Below are 17100 nucleotides of genomic sequence, written 5' to 3'. Positions count from 1 at the left end.
AGGCCCACCACCAATTGGTTATGTTTTGTTTATCTTACCATTGAAGCATTCAAAGAGGTCCTCAATAATTTTGTTTATATTTTCATAAACAATTTTCACTCCTTCACCATTAACCCGCTCTGAATCATTCTAATTTCTAAGACTGGTTACGAGCGTGACAAGGTTTTGCTCATTATCACTGATCTATGTGGAGAATCAGGCTGGTGGTTTTGAGTCTTTTGACCCAAATCCAAAACGGGCTGGTAACTTCAACTGAGCCCGTTCAGAATCTATTAATTACTTTTAGGAGATGTCAATGCGAGTCCATCGAATATTTGTACTATTATGTGCACATTAAAAAAAAAAATTGGACATTCAAAACTTGTATGGTACAAGAATTACTGATTTATATCAATTTATAGCTAATATACTATATACATACAACTATTTGGTGTTCATGATAAATTTTCCAAATAAAAAAAATTATGTAGGTTCTTTAAATATTTGATTATAATATTTGTATTATATACTTATTTTTCTTTAACTTATATTCTTTCGTTAACTAAACAAGAAAATACAAAAAGAAAACTAGTTATTGATTAAACTAGAACAAAATCTTGAGTTTTCGCTAGTTAATAATTACAGGAGCCAAAATCAGTTGACTCTTTATAGAAAAAAGTATAACTTTTGATATAGAAATAAAATAGTTTAGAGACATTCGGGCCAAAATACAAAAAGAATGCACAAATTAACAATATACCATAAAAAAAATATTGTTTCTAGGTAAAAAAATGAACGTAAGAGCATGTTTATTGGTGTCCCTTAAGAGGGATTGTTAACATTAATGCCTTAATGGGTATTTAAATTAAATGAAAAATGTGATTAAAGCAAGGTGTGTCCTTTAATTAGGAGCGTGAAGGCACGGGTCCTTAGAGCCAGGTGTCGCATTTCTAATGGGGAGAGGAGAAATCACGACCGTTTCATCTTCTTTCGGTTTCTCTTATCTCCCTTGGCGAAAGGCGATTCGATGGCGATTCTCTCCCTCTCCGTGGTTCTCCTCGACGGAACGGCGACGGCTCTATCGGTGGGTCTCGGCGACGAAGGAAAACCGTGACCTTTCTATCGGTAGCTCTTCTCGACCTTGGAAAATGGCGAGAAACGGTGACATCTCACTATATCGGTGGCTCTCTGAGACGATCTATACTGGCGACTATTGCGGTTGAGGCGAATCGAAAGGTAAAGCTACATGCATGTCTTTAGATTCTTCATCGTCAATCTTAATAAAACCTCTGATTTGCTGTGATTTGTTGTTTTTATAGTGGAATTGATCGAGAGGCATCACACAGGTTCGCTTTCTGTTAATTGTCAATTTGTAATACAAAAATCAGAATTTTTTTTATTTGTTTGTGTCTGTTTTTTGTCGAGGTGGATTGATCAAGAGGCTGTCGGAGACATATTGTGTCTGTCTGGGTTAAGGTATATTTTACTGCTTGTTCATCGTCAATTTTAATATATAAATTCTCAAATTTGGTGTGATTTGTTTCGGTTTGTTTTGGTGTTTAGGTGGTTTGATCAAGACGCATCACACAACTTTTTCACACAAAAGGCCTACGATTCTTCATAGAGGTAAAACCTATCTCTTTGCTCTGTTTAAAGCATTGTACTCGTTGGTGGTTAGTGTTAGGTTTTGTAATAAATTGCTCTGCTCAATGTTAGATTACGGTTGGGTTTGGTAATAAATAGCTTTGGCTTTGGGTAGATAGAAATCAATGGTGTGTTGTGTTGATTGTGTTAGATAAATGTCCACTCCGACAGCTTGGTTGTGATCAATGCCATGATATGATTCTTCTATCTATAAAAAAACGTGCCTTCTCCTCTGTCTTGAAAACGTGTTCCTCTTCCCACTTTCCCACTTTTCTTCTTTTATTTCTACTTTCTGCCTCTCTTCTAAAATGGATTCTTATTCATTTTCTTTCCACTCAAAGTTTGTTGAACTACTTAGTCAACAAACTCTTTCCTTTGGTAAGAATGAAGATAGTGTTGAACTATCTTCATCACAAGTTCCATTTCAAGGCAGTCTAGGAATCGAAGCTTCAAACTATGACGGAGACATTACTGCAGAGCGTAGAAAACAACAGAAATGGACACCAACGGATGACGTTGTCCTGATCAGTTCGTGGTTAAACACGAGCAATGATCCGGCGGTTGGCAACGAGCAAAAATCCTCCGGTTTTTGGAAAAGGATTGCTGCCTACTTCGCTACAAGTCCTCTGGTTGCTGGCTGCGAAGAGAGAGAGAGGCAAGCCATTGCAAGCAACGATGTCCCAAGATCAATGACCTTGTGTCAAAGTTCTGTGGCTTGTACGAAGATGCTACTAGAGAGAAAACAAGCGGCCAGAGTGAGACTGATGTTCTCAACCTTGTTCATCAAATATTCTACAACTACAAGAAGAGATTTACTCTTGAACACACTTGGAAGGAACTGCGACATGACCAGAAGTGGTGCGACCTTGCTACTGGTAAAAACGAAGAGAGCTCGAAGAAGAGGAAGTGTGAGGACGGTGCAGATTCCTCTAGCTCTCAAGCAACTTGCTCCAAGCGTCCCCCGGGTGTGAAGGCCGCAAAGATGAGTGCTAAGAAGCCGGTGGTAGACGAGAATACTATGAATGAGTTTCAGAAAATGTGGACAATCAAACAGTAGGATTTGGCCGCCAAAGAAAGGTTGTCTAAGATGAGTCTCCTAGACAGTCTTATTGGAAAGAAAGAACCTCTAGCTGAGTATGAAGAAGCCCTCGAGAAGAAGCTCATAAGTAACTTGTTGTCAAATTAGTTTCATGTTTAAGTTTAAGCTATGTTTCATGTTTAAGTTTAAGCTATGTTTCATGTTTAAGCTTTGTTCCATGTTTAAGTTTCTTGTTCTGTTTCATATTTAAGTTTAAAATGTAGTTGACAGTTTCGTGGTTAAAATGTTCAAAGTTTCTAGTTCAATGTGTTTGAACGTGTTCCACTTCTTGACTGTGTCTTATTCTTCATCTTGCAGGTCACAGGTTGCTTTGGACAGAGACAATGTGAGGTTTGGTCACGGGTTGGTTTGGACAGAGACAATGTGAGGTTAAGGGGTTGTGGTTTCTGGTTGGTGTTGTTGTCATCACAGAGGTTCATGGGCTGTTGTTGTTGTTGTTGTCTTCTTGTTGTTCACGGGTTGTTGTTGTTGTCTTCTTGTAATCTTGTTGTTGTGTTGTGTCAGGAGAGTGAGAGAGTGTTGTTGTTGTTATATATCCGAGACATTATGATCACAAACACACTCATCTTGTTGTTGTTGTTATATAAATCACAATAATAAATCACAAGCCATTGTCATCTCACATTCTTCTCTCCATTCTCTCTCTCTCTCTTTAATCTCACATTCTCTCATTCTCTCATTCTCTCCTTTCTGTTTCCTTACGTGAAACAATTTCCATTTTGTAAACAAGAATCTAAAACAAACCTCTCATGGATTCTTCTTCTCATCACAATAAGGATGAGTCTATTGATGAAACTTTCGATCAATATTTTGATCAAACTTTTGAAAATTTGTGCAATGTTTATGGTGATCAAGAAGATGAAAGGAAGACAAGGAAAAAAATAGTTTTTATCGAAAGAAATCGTGAAGAAGGCCATCTCCCGTTATGGAATGATTATTTCAGTGACACCCCAACATATCCCAAAAATCTATTCCGGCGACGATTTATAATGAACAAGCCATTGTTCATGCATATTGTTGATCGCCTCTCCAATGAAGTTCAGTTCTTTCGTTAAAAGAAGGACGGTATCTGAAGTCTTGGTCTCTCTAAACTGCAAAAATGTACAACAACTATTCGTGTGTTGGCATATGGTTCTAGGCTTGATGCGGTCGACGAATACCTCAGGCTCGGTGCAATCACTGCTCGATTATGTGTGGAAAATATTGTGGAAGCAATAATAAATTTTTTCGGCAATGAGTACCTAAGAAGACCAACACCGGCTGATCTTCAACGTCTACTTCATATTGGAGAGCTTCGTGGATTTCCCGGGATGATAGGAAGCATTGATTGTATGCATTGGGAGTGGAAGAATTGTCCCACCGCTTGGAAATGGCAATATTCTCTTGGTTCGGGAAAACCCACAATCGTTTTAGAGGCGGTTTTTTCATATGATCTCTAGATATGTCATGCGTTTTTTGGACCTCCAGGTACCTTAAATGATATTAATGTTCTTGATCGCTCATCTGTTTTTGATGACATAATAAATGGTCAAGCCCCGCAAGTGAATTTCTCGGTCAACGAAACAGAGTACCATTTGGCTTACTATCTCACCGATGGTATTTATCCAAAATTAGCAACTTTTATCCAATCTATTCCGATTCCACAAGGGCCGAAAGCCGTTTTATTTGCGCAACGTCAAGAAGCTTTCCGAAAAGATGTCGAGCGCGCTTTCGGAGTTTGCAAGCTTGATTTGCCATTGTTAAAAATCCATCACTTTCTTGGGATAAAGTCAAGATGGGGAAGATCATGAGAGCATGTATCATACTCCATAATATGATAGTAGAAGACGAACGAGATGAATACAATCAATATGATGTTTCAGATTTCCAACAAGGAGAAGGCAGCGGAAGTTCACATGTCGATCTCACCTATTCTATCAATATCCCTACAAATATCCCCAATCAGATGGGTGTTCGAACTAGAATTCGTGACAGACAAGCGCATCAACAACTGAAAGATGATTTGGTTGAACATATATATAGTAAATTTGGACGTGATCAAGACAACAACTGAGCTTCGATGCCTTTTTGAAATTATTATTGTTTGTTTTAGTAATATATGTTTTTATGTTTGTATTTTAAAATCTATGTTTAAAATGTTATGTTTTTTGTTTTATTTAATAAATAAATTTAATCTTTGTTAAAATTTTATGTTTAAAAATAAGTTTAATATTTTTTTATTGTTAAGAACCTTAATTAAGAAATTACCAATAAACCACTTAAATTATGTGTTTCTTACCAAAATCTCTTATGTTAACTTTAATAGTTTAAAAATCACTAATAACCATAGGAGAAGGGATCATGGGTTTTAGTAATAAACATGCTCTAATACAACCGGAAGAATGACACAATTTCTCAACGGAGCTGCAACCTCACCCATTGTTTTGGCCATGACTGATAGATCTTATTGTTGAGAAATGTTTTTTTTTGTTAGTTGTCTGAATAATAAAATAAAAATTTGATGTAAAAAACTAACAATTGGCTAAAATTTTCAGCTTAAAAATGAAAAATCAATCTTCTATTTTCAGTGGATATTTAATCATATTGTCTTAAGATACTGGGCATTACAAAGAACAAGTATATGAATATCCACAAGCACTATCACCTTAAACTTTTAGTATCTCTTCAAGTTTTGTAACATCATAGCTCGAGTTTTACCATCCGGTTCTAAACCCATCTCCCTCATTTCCACATACAACTCCTTTGCAAACTTGAACTCACGTCTTAAACACATCCCATGTATAGCTGCGTTGTAAAGCGACGCATCTGGTTCCACTTTCTGTTCAAGAAACAAAAACAACATCACCATTAAATCTCTTCTAAACGCACAAAGAATCTACACAAGACTCATCATACCTTGAGTATATCTTTAACCTCATCCCAAAGAGAACCCCAAATACAACTCCTTACAAGCGACAGATACGTAAACGTGTCTGCCTTACACTCCCTTTGAACCATATGCTCATATACTCGCAACGCAACTTTAGACTGCCTTGACTTCTCACAAGCGCTTATCACCAGATTGTATGATGGAGTTGAAACTGCTAACCCCGAACCTTCCATCTCATACAAAAGCTTCACAGCTTTCTCCCAACAACCAAGCTTTTGGCAAGACATCAACGCTCTGTTGTACAGGTATCCATTTACACCACACAGGCTTTCGCTTCTTATCATATCAAACAGCTGAAGAACATCTTCGTATCTGTTGAGCAGCGCGTTCCACGTGTACTCATCAGGTCTATGCTCTAAAGACTTTGCAACACTGTAAACCTTAAACACCAAACCAATTTTCCCCGCCTTTCCTAGCGTGTTTATCAAAGCATTGCAGGCTACGAGATTAGGCTTCATGCCTTTCTTTAACATACTTTGAAAGATCTTTAACGCCAAGCTCCACTGATCTTCCTTTGTACATGCGCTTATACAAAGCATCCTCTCTAGGAGATATGTTGTTGTTAACCATCTCATCGTATGCATCAAGCGCTAACTCACTTCTCCCACACCGAACAAAAGATGCTTACAAGAAGAGAACATGTAACCTTTGTTCCAATTAGACCATCACTATTCATAACTCTCCACACTCTCTCTGTCTCATACACGTTGTTTACCCGTCCACAGAGAGAAATCACCGTGTTGTATAGAATCACATCGAAACAACTCTTATGTTTTGGATCCTTTTCTAGCTCTCTAAACGCACCTAGTGCAGAATCACATCCCTTAGCTTCTGCAACAGCTTTCAACTACAAGCTATAAGTGTGCCCTGTGACGTTCTCTTTAGTCCTCATGTACTCAAAGACGGTAAAGACTTTCTGAAGATCTCCATTCCTCAAGAGGCAGGAGAGGAAAGAGTAACAAGCATGAGCGTTGGGTTGTAAACCCAAACTTTTCATAGAATCAAACAACTCTGATGCGCTTCTGAGTTTATCAGACCTGCTGAGTTTCAGAAGTCTCTTTGATAACATCTCTTCTCCTACTCCTACGCCTAACCGCTTCAGGCTTCTCTTCTAACCCATCTAGAAAACTCATTCCACATGCCAAATCCAAAGCCATAGTTTCAACTCTGTCTGCTTCACTACACATACTAGTTGTTCCTAATGAAAAAGACTCCATTTTTACACTACCATGAACTAGGCGTCTTCGTTTCAGCTTCATGGTCAAAGCACAGTCTAAAGAGTGGACTCAAAGACCAATGATAACTTCTCCAGACACAACTGCTTTTTTTTAATGGAATAACACATCCACAATTCAGTTGATTCGATGCAACAGTGATGGAGACAGGACTTAACCAGACATCTCCCACGAATTTAACGTGATCAGAAGATACACAGTTAACAAGCAAAACGCAGCAATCTACAACTTCAATTTCAACATATGAGCAGAGAGAACAAACTCTTTCAGCAAGAAGAATAACGAACAAAGCTGAGAAATGGCTTCCCAATTCAGCATAAAGTTGAGAACTTTGGCGAAAGGATTCACTAAACTAAGCAAACAAACTTGTTCTGAGGCTGTGCAGCAGAGAAGGAGGGAGAAGATCCTACGGAGCAGAAAGGTTCCTGCTTTGTGAATAGTAGACTAAACGATCCACACAGAAACGACGTCGTTAGAAACCCCGAAACGCTGACGTTTAGCCTATGGAACTACTAAAAAAATGGCGAGATTTTGAACACTGGGTAGAAGCAGAGACATTGGTTTCTCTATCAACAATGGGTAAAGTTTCAGACTTTATCATCATCTCCCAGTTCTTTTCTTTAGTTTGATGGTCGTTGTGATTTGCAGATGAGGAAACAGAAGGAAAGATAGTGAAGAATGAAGAATGAGAAGGAGAAGGAGAAGTGAAGGAAGGAGGAGAAGGAGAAGTGAAGGAAGGAGTAGCATCAATAGCTTTATTGCCGTGTGGTTCTATCTCTGGCCATTTCATTCACATGCCTCTCTCCATCTGTTATGGCCTCCATGGCACTGGTAACATCTGTTTGGTCCTCCTCAAGTTTAAAGACTTAATCTTGCACTAGTTACAGCTTTTTGATACTAGGACAGTCGTTGAACATGGTATACACTATTAGCTTAGGAGCATAGAGAAGGAGATGATTTAGTCTGCCTGTTATAACAATTGAACTATCTTTTTTTTTTTGTCTTTCCAAAGAACTGGCTTGTGAGACTGAGTGCAGCCGCGGTGAGGATTATCGGTTGATGAAGCTCACCATCATAGACTACAATGTATGTATGAGTTTTATCACTTCAGTCCCTTATCAAACTTAACTCTTAACTTCAAAACCACTGTATCCTGATTCTCTTCCCGTGACATTTCTTGAAAAAAAAGAGTAAGAAGGAGCAAACAGTTGTGGTGGAATGCAAAGGCCACGATGCCGCTCGGATTAATGATGTTGAGCATGCTCATGGGTAAGTCTTCCTTGTCTAGCTTCTGTTATGCCAGAACAAAACATATGAAATAACGTTTGATAAGTGATTGGTTTTACTAAATCTGGAATGGGAAGGTCACAAAGTTCATAGCTTTTCAGAGGCAACAAGCGGATGAGTTGAATATAAAAACCTATTTGGTGTGTGAATCTTTTAGGTGTGATAGGGCTAGTCGAAGAAAAGCACGGGAAGAAGAAAGTATCTGTTTCCTTCGAGTGTGAGACTCTGAAGGCTGATCAAGCAGCAGAGGACCATATCAGACAGTTTATGCCCAAACTAGCTGGACTTGATGCTGTTAGTACGTATAAACCAAACAGTTCCTTCTTGTGCCATCTCATTACATTATGGTTTCTTGCTTTGTTTTTAATCAGCACAATCTGAGTGGCCAACACTGATTTGTGATTCTTGCAGTTAACATTGGACCAATGAAGATAGATCACTGGACTTGATTTTGCTGCAGTGAAAGAGGAACACGCACACTAAGACAGCTTTAGTTTATTATCGTAGAAGAACACAATATTTTGTTAATGCAATGCAATCAAGGATCTCTGAAAAGGACTTACTACATGTTCTTAGCAATTCTAATCTTTCAACGCTCTTGTCATCTTATTCTAATGAAGCTTTTTCAAATGTTTTTGCTTAGCACTACTCACTTATGAATGTTTACAAAGAGAGCGGTTACAATCTATCTTTACTTTTACAAAATCATTGCTTCCATAGATCTGCGATTGGCCTATACTTATCTTGGTTTTATTCACAACCAACAAAAATCTCTAACTACTAGCTAGCAATGATAACATAAACGTTTTTTTTAATTATTTTGATTAATGTAGATATGCCTTTGAGCTCAAGTTAGCTTAACTTTGTCTATACCTACTGTAGTATTTGAAGAAGCCTCAGTCTCCACGAACTGGGTTGTGACTTGTTCCCATTTAGTTTGGTGATTGTCTGTTTAATCTCTGTTCGTTGTTCAGCTGTGACTGTCACAGACTCGTCTTTCTTGCCTTGGGTTGCACTAATGATTTTCAGATATTTTTCCCTCAACTCCAGAGAAGAAACCTTTCTTCTTTTCGGCTGTAACCCGTTGCAGAAGCTACCATGGTATCCTTTAGTTTCTCGAAGGACTTGTATTCCTCCTTTGGTGGGCACTTCTTCTCAAGGTTCATTATAAATGACATGACTTCTTCGGAAGTCTCACCCTCTAGTTCCGCCACTGTTGTTGTGGCGCTGCTCTCGCTCCCACTTAAACTAGACCTGGTGGGACCTGCAGAACCAGAGGGAGTGCTTGTAGTACTTCCACTAGGACTACTTGAGTTAGAACCTGATTGTTAAATATGGCAAGAAAATAAGAATGGGCTCAGTTTTGGATTCAGTTTAGGCTAATTCGCTTTTGACAGAACTTTAACGAGACTACTGGAATTGGATAATTTGATTTATGTTGAGCTTTGTGCATTTCAGATTGGCTTTGGGATGGTTTTCAGTCAAAAAAAAAAAAAAAGTTTACAAAACACAAAGCAAAGCAAATAGTTTATATCATTAATATTGAAAATTAAAAGAAATTTTATGAAAATGTGTACTAAAAATAGGCACGAAGTCACTAAAAACAAAGTCTTATATAAAAAGCAGAAATAAATTAATATTTAATATCATTGATATATATTTAGCCAAGTTAATTAGTTAAAATGAAAAAAAAGGAAAATCAAAACTTGAAAAGGGAAACAAATGAAAAAAGGAAAAATATAATAAGAGAAAAAGGAAAACGCATAAACTTAACAAAAAAAAAAAAAAAGGAAACTGAAAAGCCTATAAATATGAGTATGTACTTCTCTCTACCTCTAATACTAAACACGTGATTCATAGTTTAAAACACTCTTACATCAATCCAGTGACAAAAAAAAAAAAAAACTCTTACATCAATCCTTCATTCAACAACAGTATCATGGTCTGGTTTGCGTATTGTGATGATGAACCCGACTCCTTCATCTCCTTCGACCCAGTCTTCACCGACACGCAACACAACCTCACAAACCCTAACTTCGTCTTCGACTTCGTATTGGTTTACAGGCGAGCCCCCGAACCGGACTCAGATTCAGACGACGTTCTTGAAGACCTCTGCGACTTAGAAACTCAAGTCTTTAGTGAAACCCTCGAGTTTGATAGAGAGTGGCTCATCGGTGGTGGCGATAGGGATCAGATAAAATCCAACGTCTTTCACATTCTTGAGATGATCCAAGTCCCTTCTTACTCTGACATTGTTCACACGTTAACTATAGATCTCTTGGATTTAAAGAAACACGTGTCCGTGTCTGATTCTCCCGAGATTGAGAGGATACGAGTCGAGATTGACACCATCGTCCCTAGGTTTCCCGACGACGTCGATATGGAACTCGAGCTATGAGGTGGTTGTTGTGCTATGTTTCGATTTTACTGTTTTAAAAGGTTGTGTAATAAAGAATTATTCGATACAGTCTATATATATATATGTTGATTTCATGTTGTTCCTTGTTTCTTTTTGTCGTTATGAATCAATACATTAAAATGTTGGAAAATTGTAAGAACAGAGGTTGCTTTGGTATTCTATTCTCTCTTAGCAAAAGAAACACAATCTTCTTCATGTTATCTTGAGAAAAAGAAACACAATCTCCTTGTCAGTGCAGTGAGTTCCTCCAAGAGCTTCTTCGAGGTGTTGGTCAGCACTTTGATACATTCAAAGTGATCATCTGATTGATTATTTTGATTCTTCATGTATTACTGAAACACAATCTTCTTCATGTTATCTTGAGAAAGCTCAACATGGATTAGCCCATAGCTACAGTAGATCAAAGGTCACGCCCAATGGAACCCGAGAGGATACAATGGTTATTCAGACTATGTTATCGGTGAGATCGTCTTCTTTCTCCTCCCCTGCAACTGGTTTCCTCCACCATCGACGCGACCTTGCTCAAAGGCACCGAGAAGCTTCACGCTAAGGTACAACAACATAACCCCTAATAAGTCTTATAAGAAGCAAAGATTGAATCTTGGTTCTGTTTTGTTATGGTAATGATTGGGTAGGTAGGTATAAGAGCCCTGATGAACATCCTTTCTCCCCAGACGATTTGCCTGAGCCTATGTTGCCTCCTCTGCAGTACCTTAAGGTGCCTTATATGCTGTTTTAAAGATCGAGTCTTTACTGTGTTGCCTCCTCTGCAGTAGTGCTCTTTAGTTGAGCTTCAACCCGTTCTTTTCTCCCAAAACTATATAATTCTGATTATGGGTTCTCAATATCTTATGGTGAGTAAGTACATTTTTAAGTGAAGTTATGAGGAATGTTATCATACAACTGAATTCTCTGGAGTTCATAAGTTTGCAGTCTTCTTGTGCTATCATAATTGGCAACATTTATGACCAAATCGATCACAAAAGACTTTAGTGAACGGCGAACCGGTAGAACGAGCAAGCAAAGAAAACGAAAGATCTTGTTCGTTATATATAAACTGAAACGAAAAGGGACTTTTCTTGTTTTTTCACAAATGAGAAAAATGAGACTTATCACTCTAAAATCCATCAAGTTGTAAAAATAATTTTGATAGTTAACCAAGTGTGGTAGTCTAGTGGTAATCTCTTGGGATTTGGTACGTATTCACATCAGTCGAGTTTGATTTCCATTCCGAACTAAATTATCATTATTTAGCAAATTTGAGTTTGAGTTTTGGTTCAAGTGGTTTACATGATGGCACATAACAGATGATTGGTCATTTAACAAGTTGTAAAAAAGTTATATATTTTAAGAAGATTAACTATTGAACCTTTAACAAATTTATCTTTTTTTTAACTCTGGTTTTATAATCATAATGAATCCAAGAAGGTTGGACCGCAAAACAGAAGCAAACGACATGTATAGTTCGAAACTCTAAGGGAATAAAATAACAGGCTAAAAAAGGGTAGAAAAAGAAGAACATGACAGAGTTCCCAACCCAAAGCCAAAAACACAAACCGTAACACTCCCTAATAGCATCAAGTACAAGCTCTTCGTGCTTCCGACTCCAATATATCCAATAACCAACGAGGACCACCAGAAGCTACATATGACTGGCACCGATGGTCTCTAGTCACGCTTACTGCAATTTCCTCTGCAACCTTATTCCTTGCACCTTCAACATGTTCTAGAGAACACGGATACAAGAATGGCAGTGCATGAATAACCTTTTCTAGCAGGTAACCAAACCAAGGGAATCTGGTTGGGTTCAAAATGGCCTCCCTGGCCATCCCGCAATCTGATTCTACAATGATATTCGTATGGTGCGTCGACATAAGACTTTCCATCACCCAGCAAAATCCCTGCAAATCTGCTTCAAGCTTGGAATTAACACCAGTAAAGGCTCTTCTACTGTGTAAAAGAGCTTTTCCATCGTGATTCCTAATTATCCAAGCAGCTCCACATATACGTTCAGCACTATTCCAGCTCACACCAACATTGCATTTTAACAAGCTTGCAGGAGGAGGAGACCACGAAACAGAACTGTTAATAGTCTCCACCTGCACTGGCTGAGCTTGAGGAACCTTGAAGTTGACGTCAAACCACTCGTCAGCCTCTTCCAGTGCCTTAGCTGCTGCAGTACAAAAACTTGCTTGCACCTTTTTAAAGATCAGGGCATTTCTAGTTTTCCAAATCTGCCACAGTACCCAGGGGAAAACTCTGTTCTGTGTATAGTGTGAACGTCTCCCATTGGCGAAGATGAGATGATAAACATTGAGGAAAACAGAAGACCTTGAGAAACCATTTAATGGTAATTGCACACCTGAACGATCCCATACCTCCTTGGCAAAAGGACATGAGAACAAAAGATGACAAATAGACTCAGAGCTAGCTTGACATAGTCTGCATCTGGAATCCAAATGCAAGCCTCTTGAATTCAAGCGTTCTTTCACTGGCACAGCTCCTGCCAATACTCTCCACAAAAAATGTTTTAACTTCAGTGGTGCTCTGATTTTCCAGATAGCTTTCCACAGATTCTTTTCAATAGGTGGGAGACCAACGTGAAGAGGTTGTTGACGCTCTTTCAACAGTTCCAAAAGTTTCCTACCCGACTGAGAAGAATAGCAACCATTGACAGTGTAACCCCATTTAAAATAGTCCTTCCTACTCCTGTGAGGTTTCAGTTTGAGGATTAACTCGGCGTCCTCATCTGTGAACGTCTGCCTCACCAAATTGACCTTCCATCGACCCATCCCTTCTACCAAGAGATCAGCTATCGTCAGAGTAAGATCAATGACACTATCTTGCCTGTACATTGGAATTTTAGGCACACCATCAATGATCCACTTCTCACACTAGACGTTAGTATCTTTGCCATCACCTACATCACGGACCAAGCCTTCCTTTAACAACTCTCTTCCAAACATGAGACTACGCCAAGCAAAGGATGGGCGAGCACCCATGCCACATTCAAAAAAAGAGCTCCGCCTGTAATATCTACTTTTGAGAACCCGAGCCACAAGAGATTCAAGGCGAGACCAAATCCTCCATGCTTGTTTACAAAGCAGTGCTTGGTTGAATTGCTAAATGTCATGAAAACCTAAACCACCCTCCTCTTTTTTCCGACAAAGCTTTTGCCATGATACCCAAGCGATCTTCTTTTTACGCACTCTACTACTCCACCAGAACTCTGACATCACACTTGTGAGCTTCCTACACAGGTCTTTCGGTAACCGTAACACCGACATAGCGTAGATAGGTAACGCGAAACAAACAGACTTTAACAATATTTATTTTCCCCCTTGAGACAGAGCTTGAGCATACCACCCATGGAGTCTTGACTGAAGCTTCTCTGATATGAAGTTCAATAACTCACGTGTTGTTCCTTTAAAGCACTCAGGCAAGCCTAAATAAGCCCCTTCTCCACCTTCTTGTTCAATGCCTAGAACGCCTTTAACCGCCACCTTCTTTTCTTCTGTGATTTTTGCACCAAAGATGATAGAAGACTTTTGGTAGTTAATACATTGACTCGAAGCCTCACCATATATTTTTAAGCATCTCATAAGCTCTGAACTCTCCTCCTCATTCGCTTTACACAAAAGGAGCGAGTCATCTGCAAAAAGCAGATGATGAACAGATGGTCTCCCAGTTCCCAAACGGATACCATTGAGTTTACCACTTGACTCTGATTGATGAAGAGTCCCCACCAGAGCCTCAGCACACATGATGAATAAAAAATGGGGATAATGGATCCCCTTGACGCAGCCCACGCTCAGGTCGAATAAAACCATGCGGCCTGCCATTAAGGAGGACAGAATACGATACTGTAGACACACACGCCATCACCCAGTTTATCCAATGTCTATCAAACCCCATTTTTCCAATAAAACCTCCAAGAAACATCATTCCACTCGATCGTAGGCTTTAGACATATCTGTTTTCACAGCCATATACTCCTTGGCGATAGAATCATTCGTACGCAGACCATGTATAAGCTCATGAGCAATGATAACATTATCAGTAATCAACCTGCCACTCACAAAGGCTCCCTGCGTATCAGATATGATCTCCTCTAGCACTGACTTCAATCTCTCAGATAGGATTTTGGAAATAATCTTGTATTGAATAGAGCAGAGACTAATAGGACGCATATCTTTCATCGACGATGGGTGAGGAATCTTTGGCAGAAGACTGATCTGAGTGTGATTCCAGCCAGATGGTAACACTGCTGTCAGGAAAAACTTGTGATAATGATGGTTGGATATAAATTTAATTTAAACGTAGATAAATAAATGAACAAGTGATACATGTAAATGTCATGAAGCCTTTTATTGTTAGTTGTTACTAAGTAGATAGGCTTATGAAGCTTCTTCGGTTCCATCTACTCGTTTAATCCCTTATTAAGTCTTGTGTAGGTGAGCAAGTAGTGTTCGAGTAAGTAGTGCTCTTTAGTTGAGCTTCAACCCGTTCTTTTCTCCCAAAACTATATAATTCTGATTATGGGTTCTCAATATCTTATGGTGAGTAAGTACATTTTTAAGTGAAGTTATGAGGAATGTTATCATACAACTGAATTCTCTGGAGTTCATAAGTTTGCAGTCTTCTTGTGCTATGTTGCCTTGCAGTCTTCTTGTGCTATCATAATTGGCAACATTTATGACCAAATCGATCACAAAAGACTTTAGTGAACGGCGAACCGGTAAAACAAGCAAGCAAAGAAAACGAAAGATCTTGTTCGTTATATATAAACTGAAACGAAAAAGGACTTTTCTTGTTTTTTCACAAATGAAAAAAAGAGACTTATCACTCTAAAATCCATCAAGTTGTAAAAATAATTTTGATAGTTAACCAAGTGTGGTAGTCTAGTGGTAATCTCTTGGGATTTGGTACGTATTCACATCAGTTGAGTTTGATTTCCATTCCGAACTAAATTATCATTATTTAGCAAATTTGAGTTTGAGTTTTGGTCCAAGTGGTTTGTATGATGGCACATAACAGATGATTGGTCTTTTAACAAGTTGTAAAAAAGTTATATATTTTAAGAAGATTAACTATTGAACCTTTAACAAATTTATCTAACAATCACTTAGTTTTTTTTAATTTGGCACCTTTTGGCATCCTAAATTGTGACCTTTCACAAACAATTTATTTAATAATTGTTCCTATAATTCTAGAATTTAGTATGCTACCTTTTTTTAGCAATTATATTATTTAAATAAGACATAAAGTTACAATAAAAGTATATGCAACGGCGGATCCAGAAAATAACAAAAAGGTGTCAATGGAGGTTTGAACCTTGGTTTTGGGAGTGTCATAACAGATAATATTGCTATTTTGCTACTTATTCTTTAGTAAATCTAATACAATTTTGTTTATTTATTAGTTTAAGGGGTGTCATGTGACCCCCCTAAACGCTTAATGGATCTGCCTATGAGTATATGAATAATAGAAATATAACAAAATGCATAGTTAAAATTAGAAAACATTACAACCCAAATTTAAATTCTTCTGAACCATCTTGCTTGATAACATAATGTCAATTTTGTTTTTCATAATGCAACATTTACAATTGGCTATCATCCTTCTGGTGAAATTCTAAACTCGTTTCTGCAGTTTTTTTTGTTGTATAACATTACCCAGATTCCAATTAGGATCTATATATACTATGTCTTAAAGAATCCAATTTAATGATTCTCTTCTAAAGAATAGTAAATCGAACTACCAATTTTTAACGATTATAAAAACATCACATACAACTAAGAAAATGAACCAATAAATATATTGAATCTTCAAAAATGTCAAAAACCTTTGGGGTTGCAACATCTATCTATATGACGATCCTCCGTGGTAGTTTCCAGGACAATTGCTTCCAAATCAAAGCAGTTAGAATGAGTTCTTTACCACTTGATTTTGGATTCAACACAGTTACATTGTTTGTTGTGTCGTCGACCATGGCCACATGAGATTGAAAAAACGAATTGAAAAGAAGAAAAAGTAACATTCAATCCGCCATAAAGAAATTTCTTCTCAGAATAAAAGAAGAACAGAAAATGCATACGCACAAAGAAACTGGTCATGTCAAAATTGAGAGAACGCAATCGCTTTCCAAATCGCCATATCACCGTCTCCCGCTCTCTTCGTTTCGTTGTTGAATTTTTCGAAAAACAACCTTTTCACAGTATGCAATGCATACACAAATAACATTCTAACATATTACATATTTAGCCAAAAGGTGCAACTATCTATAAATTTTTCTTCTTTGTGATTTTTCTAAAAAGAAAAATATATATTATAGGAACTTCTTCGTGATTTTACTACTATCTATAAAACAATTGTAAAGTAATTTCGGTATAAAGCAAGTGATATTATAGTATTTGTCTTAGGGTGAGCATTAAGTTACTCCCAACTCAACTTTAATTAATTTCCAAGTTCTTCTGAAGATTGAGAAAGGAAAACATGTGGAAAGAAG

The 17100-nt window shown here is 37.9% G+C and overlaps 1 protein-coding gene, 1 long non-coding RNA gene and 1 pseudogene across 2 annotated transcripts; 2 read left to right on the top strand and 1 right to left on the bottom strand.

The window, feature by feature from the left end:
* Nucleotides 1-335: 335 nt before the first annotated feature.
* On the top strand, nt 336-3342 carry LOC111202723. Its single transcript, XR_002655612.2, has 4 exons — nt 336-1215; nt 1299-1455; nt 1543-1605; nt 3020-3342. It is a non-coding gene; the product is annotated as an uncharacterized LOC111202723 (long non-coding RNA).
* A 1922-nt stretch (nt 3343-5264) lies between these two features.
* LOC111212535 lies at nt 5265-7676 on the bottom strand (annotated as a pseudogene).
* A 2436-nt stretch (nt 7677-10112) lies between these two features.
* Nucleotides 10113-10571, top strand: LOC111212536. Its single transcript, XM_022714091.2, has one exon. It carries the CDS (start codon nt 10113-10115, stop codon nt 10569-10571), a length of 459 nt encoding a protein of 152 aa, XP_022569812.2.
* The last annotated feature ends 6529 nt before the right edge of the window (nt 10572-17100 follow it).

The sequence above is a fragment of the Brassica napus genome, chromosome C2 (assembly GCF_020379485.1).
Source record: "Brassica napus cultivar Da-Ae chromosome C2, Da-Ae, whole genome shotgun sequence".
NCBI lineage: Eukaryota > Viridiplantae > Streptophyta > Magnoliopsida > Brassicales > Brassicaceae > Brassica > Brassica napus.
The sequence above is the reverse complement of the archived record's forward strand: the minus strand, read 5'-3'. Positions and strand labels throughout refer to the sequence as shown.